Genomic DNA, 6,232 nt, shown 5'->3' with positions numbered 1-6,232 from the left:
TTAGTACAATTTATCTTGAGTGAATCAGACGTTATGGGCGGGAAAAAAGAACGTTAACGTACAGAAGGGGACTACGTATATCACAGTACGTCCCACCTGTCAACAGACGTATAATAAAAGCTGAAAACAATGTGAATGCTGTATCAACATTCAGACAATAACGACAACAATAAACACAACAAACATGTTTTATTTCCATCATTTAAAGTCGTACCTGTTTGAGACACTTTGTGTTCCCCATCAGGATGTGTTTACACACCAAGCTCTGAAGAAGAGGGTGGGAGCTCCTGTCCAGCTGAGTCAGGAAGCTCAGGCAGAAACCCTGAGGTCCACATGGAAAACACACACACACACACTTATTGCAACCTCTGAATACAAACAAGTCTGAACACAGGAGGCATGTTTGAATCCCAAATGATAATTTTCTAAAAGTTCTCATGTGTTGCTGCTACACTTCAAAACCATATACGTGTCCTACAGAATCATCACCTGGTATTGAAAGACGCAGACGGACAACGATGTTGTTCTCGTGTCTGTGTTTGTCTGTTAGCCAAATATCTCATGAATCACAATAAAGATTTTAATCTTTCTTTCAGGAAATAATAACTGACAGATTTAAATGAAACTACAGCTGATTAACATTTAAAGTCAGTCCAATTTAATATGGCCACCACTAGGGGTGCACCGATAAATCGGCCCCGATTTCCTTAATTTGGGGAGATCGGCGATCGGCCGATCTTTAAATGAGAAGCCGATTTTATCCACCGATCTTATCTGCCTCCGGAAAGTTCTGAAAATCAGCTGCTGTCCCCTTTTGCTCCACTGTGAGAGCTCACACACAGGTCACTCGGAGCAGCCATGTCGTCGGTTTGGAAGTTCTACGCTGTAAAAGAAAATTAGCCAAAGATCGCAATTTGCAATTCGTGTAAAGCCGAAGTAAGTCGTGGTGGAGCCACCACCAAAACCTTTAATACAACAAACCTCGTTCGCCATTTAAGAAATCACCACGCCGCCAAGTATGCAATGTTTGAAGAGAGCAACCAAGCTAAGGCTAATGCTAAAGCTAGCGCTAACAAAGAGGCAGTCGGTGGGTCGCTGTTAGCTTTTATGAGCAACGAAAAGAGCAAAGCTACCATGAGGAAAGTGATGGAGTTCATGGCATTAGACAACCAGCCATTTTCAGTCGTTGAGGACAAAGGTTTTAGAAGCTTGATGCAGCACGTGTGCCCACGATATAATATGCCGAGTCGGAAATATTTTTCTGATGTTGCATTACCGGAGTTGTTCAGCCAAGTTTCGAGAGACACCCGCAGCCTGCTAAAAGCCAATACAAATACACTCAGCTTTACAACAGACATCTGGACTTCTGATGTAAGTTTAATGTCCATGTTATGTTTTACTGCACAGTGGATTGACGAACAGTTCGAACGTCATCAATTACTCTTAAACTGTAAAGAAATGGCAGGGTCTCACACTGCGGCCAATTTATCAGCAGAGTTTAAGGCGATGCTGAATCACTGGGAAATCGATAATGGAAGAGTTCACGTTGTTTTACGGGATAATGCTCGTAATATGGCCAAAGCGCTGGATGATATCAACCTGAAAAGTTTACCCTGCCTGGCACACACACTGCAACTGGTTGTAAATGAGGGACAGCTGGCGCAGCATCACAGACATGGTGGCAACAGGAAGGAGAATTGTTGGACATTTTAAGCATTCATCACTTGCCTATTCCCGACTTTATGACATACAGACACAGTTAGGTCAACCCAGGAAACGATTACAGCAAGACGTTTCAACGAGGTGGAGCAGCACAGTCTACATGCTGCAGTCGCTGTTGGAGCAGAGACGTGCTATTGGCGTGTATGCTGCTGAGCATGAGTTACCAGCCACACTCACAGCACACCAGTGGGAGCTACTGGACAATGTGCTCACCATTCTTGCACCTTTTGAGGAACTCACAAAGGAGATTAGCTCATCAACAGCTACAGCAGCAGATGTCATCCCAGCCATCACTGCACTCAAGCGGATTTTGGAGAGGCAAGCGAGCACAGACCGTGGCGTGGGTACAGCCAAAGCTACGTTGCTGGAGGCTGTTGTGAGAAGATTCAGCAACATTGAGCATGAGCCCCTGTACAGCTTGGCCACTGTTCTGGATCCAAAGCAAGTAACTATTAACATTCTATTTTAGCCATTATTACTTTTAGCCTACTACTATATTTCAACAAACATTTCAATTAAATTAAAAATAAAAATTTCTTGATTGAAATGCATTTCTTTATTTACATGCAAGTCATAAAAACTGTTAGTGTATACAAAACACAATGATTGACCCATCTTTCTTTGTTTATGCAAAACAAGGTACAAGAATCGCTACTTCTCAGCAGAGGTGAAAGATGACGTGAAACTGCTCCTTTTGACCAAACTTGCAGAGGGGGAGACCAGATGCACACCTGCTGCAGGAACATCCTCTGAAGTGGGACCTCCTGATATAGATGAACCTGCAGCCAAAAGGCGTAGTCTACTGTTTGCAGCTCACGACGAAATCTTAAAGGAGAACATTGAACAGGAGCAACAGCTGGCCAGCCCTTCAGCTATGCAGGTACAGAACTACCTATCTGAGGTTCCTGTCCAAAGGAGCCAGGACCCATTGGTCTACTGGAAGATCAATGAAAATCGTTTCCCTCATCTTGCTCTACTTGCCCGAACCTATCTCTCTGCCCCATGCACAAGCGTTGAAAGCGAGCGCCTGTTTATCTTGGCTGGACATGTAGTAGATGAGAAAAGAAGTCGCCTGTCTGGTGACAAAGCAGAAATGCTTTTGTTCATCAAGAAAAACCTGCCACTAATGAAAGTGACTGGAATAAGTCTGTGAGAACTAACTTACCTGTGCCAGTGTTAGTTCTTATTACCCACTGACGTGAAAATGTTACACTTGTTGCATTATCTTTTTAAGTTTAGTTTTTTTTTAAATGTAACAAGTGAAAGAGTTGAAGGAACTGAACTTTTTTTTTTTTAGTTAATTTTATAGTTTTAACAAAAATTGTGTAAACTTCATTTATATTTCAGAATACTACCTCATGACAAGTTAAAACAACAAGTTTGTATTGTTTCTAGGGTATTTTTCAAGGGTATGTTTTACAATAAAATAAGATTGTAAATTTAAGGTGCATTGTGACCTTGTAACACCTGACACTGTTGCTTATAAAAAAAAAATCGGTATCGGCCAAAATCGGAATCGGCAGTTCAGACTTTCAAAAAATCGGTGATCGGCCTGAAAATTGAAATCGGTGCACCCCTAGCCACCACAACTAGTCCACACGAGCAACACAGAAACGGCTCAACTTTACAAATAATGAGCTAAATTTGATGTGGAAGCAGCCGAGTCATCATCATCTACTCTGTGAATAAATCTCCAGATACTGTGACTCAACATGTCCACCATCACAAGAACTGATCCAAACTGTGTTCTTCATGATGAGAGTAACTCTCGACAGGTGGATGGTGCTGGTGACTCTTTAAAGGAATGAGAAGATGCTCCTCATTTTAACATACGATGCTTGAAGCAACAGCATTAGGTAAGAACTTAACACAGATAAAAGTTGGGTATGTTCATGTTCTCCATGGAAGAGGGATACAACAAAAAGGAATGAAGAGTGAATGCAGTTTTTGATATGAATGTTTTTCTGGACTGGAACTGAACACAGAATGTAAAATAATGTTTTTACTGCAAGATATTCAAGTGGGGAGGAGTTACACTGTGGAGAAGAACAGAGGGAGGTTTTGATTGTCCGAGTGACGGATCCTGATGAGTGGAGGGAGCAACTTTATCCATGACCAGGCACAATGGTGGAGCTAGAGGGTGGCCAGCGGTGGCCTTGACCACCATAGATTAATCTTGAGCCACCCCAATCATTTGAGGAAACTAAACTGTTAAGCAATATAAAAACTAGAAAGCTTAGTTCCTTTAAATGATTGGCATGGCCGGTTTATATGCATGTTAAAAAATTTAAATATGGTGAAAAGTTTTTTTTTTTTTGTTTTTTTTTTTTGTCAGTCTGTTCAGAAAGTGAAACTCTTTATATAGATTTGTTACACATAGTGAAATATTTCAGGCCGTTATTTTTTGTAAATTTGATAACCGTGGATTACAAATAATGAAAAACTAAATTCAAAATGTGTAGCTTCCTACCTCATACAGTGATCGCTGCACACTGCGGCAGGGATTCGCTGCTGCGTACTTCAGAGCCCGGCACAGGGTCCGAAGACTGTAATGGGGTCGGTGACCGGTCCCATCCGTCAAGTGGGAGTTGGCCTCTTTTCGTGTTGCTAGGTAAAAACTAAAACATGAAACATAAATAAATATAAATAACCTCAACAAACAATCAGGGAGGTGTCAAAGACAGATTCAGGTGTATGCAGTGAACACACAGTTGGGCTCAAACATTTATTTCTACTGGTGTATAATTATTAGATTTATCGCAGGTTTTATTTATTTGAACCATTCTTTATCGAGCGTGGAACATTTTTACAACGTGCAACTTTAAGCATATCAAAAACAAAGCTGAATGTATTGTAAATGTTTTCTGATCCACACAAGGTAAAAAAAAAACGATACATACTGGTTTAAATATATACATACACCCCACTAATAAGTAGGACTGGGTGATATGAACCAAAATTAATCTCAATATTTTTAAGATAAATCGCGATATACGATATATACATTGGTATCTCAATATTTTTTCTTTCCATAAAGTAATAACACAAATACATTTCTGAATCAAAGCTTTGTCCCAGTTGTCACGCAGGCACATTTATTAACAAACAGCTGTAACTGTAAGAAATAAATGTCTAAAAAAATTAACTATTTACATATATTAAAGTTTGTTTTTTTAAAGATTTATTTACATATACAAGTACAAGTTGTGCTTGTGCTAACAAAAATATATTTCTGAGTCAAAGCTTTGGCACAATTGTCACACAGGCACATATAATAAATACTATAGTAAATATTTATTGGTAATAAGTATTTAAGAAATATAATCCAATGAGCTTTGATAGCTTTATTAGTTTCTGTTTTCTTAAAGTGTTTCATAAATGCATCAATCATAAACCAGAAGTGTACTCATTTCTAAATACTGTCATTGTTTTAACTTGGTAGTTTCAAATACATTACATACATAATGCAGCACCTCAGACTGAAGAAGTCTTTCGGATGAAAGATGAAATGTTTCTTCAATTTGTTTTGTTTTTATTGAATGTCCAGAGGACCAGATTTAACTTTTTTAGATTAAAATGCATTGTTTTATATTTCTTTTTCATAATTTTATTGTGTTTAATGTTGATCTTAACTTTGCATTTAACCAACTGTTAATGGTCCTTCTAAGGACGGGTGTTACAAATTAACTTTGGCTACGTACACTGTGATGCAGGCATTAGATTGTTTTGATCTAAGTTCTTTGTATCTGTCCCTATCAAATAAACAATAAATGAAAAATAATATCTGACGAAATGTCACTTGGTAAGTGGCACCAGAACCACATGCTTTATGTCAGTCATGTTCATGTTAATCAACAAGCCTGTGGTAAAAAAAGGCTCCAGGCCTTTCTCTCCTGTTTTCTCTTTTCATAGCTTCAAACTGATAGTTTTTCAACCACAGACATCTCTCTGTACTGGTTTCACCTCTACAGACTATTATCTGAAAGTACCATATTTTCCAGCATATAAGTGACACCTTTGTACATAAATTTGCAAGTCCTGCGACTTATTCATCGAAGTGACTAATATACAGATTTTTCCCCAAAATTTATAACCCAATTTTTGACTGACATTTAAAATGTTCATTCATAGACATGAACCAGAAAACATTACCAGTTGCAGCCGCTAGAGGGCCCTCTAGGCTTTTTTATGTTGTTCCTGAAATTTTTGAAGGAATGCAACAGCGAGACCTCCCTCTGCGCACTCCCACAGCTGCCAATCCATTTAAGAAATGAAGCTGTTTTGACCAATAAGTGCATTTATTAACGAAAAGTTCAACTGAGACACACCTTTGCTATAAAGTTGAGCAAACAAACAATTGTTTTTAAGTGTTAATCTTGTTAAATTCTTGTTAAAATCCTCCCTTTTGGCACAACACCGGCCCACATTTCCGGGTTGTCAGCGATGACGCGTAACAAACACGGCACGTCAGCGGTGACGCGTAACAAACGCCACACGTCAGCGGTGACGC

The 6,232-nt window shown here is 39.2% G+C and overlaps 1 protein-coding gene across 1 annotated transcript in view; it reads right to left on the bottom strand.

The window, feature by feature from the left end:
- Positions 1–214: 214 nt before the first annotated feature.
- LOC119417833 (midasin) overlaps positions 215–6,232 on the bottom strand; it is a gene marked incomplete at its 3' end in the record, with an annotated part of 9,479 nt that continues 3,461 nt past the window's right edge. Inside the window, 2 exon segments of the mRNA XM_037685088.1 lie at positions 215–322; positions 4,193–4,340. Coding sequence (XP_037541016.1) covers positions 215–322; positions 4,193–4,340 — 256 coding nt within the window.

This window comes from Nematolebias whitei, chromosome 12, assembly GCF_014905685.2.
Source record: "Nematolebias whitei isolate Nwh7 chromosome 12, NemWhi1, whole genome shotgun sequence".
NCBI classification, from domain to species: Eukaryota; Metazoa; Chordata; class Actinopteri; order Cyprinodontiformes; family Rivulidae; genus Nematolebias; species Nematolebias whitei.
Note: the sequence above shows the minus strand (reverse complement) of the source record. Positions and strands in the feature narration are given on the sequence as shown.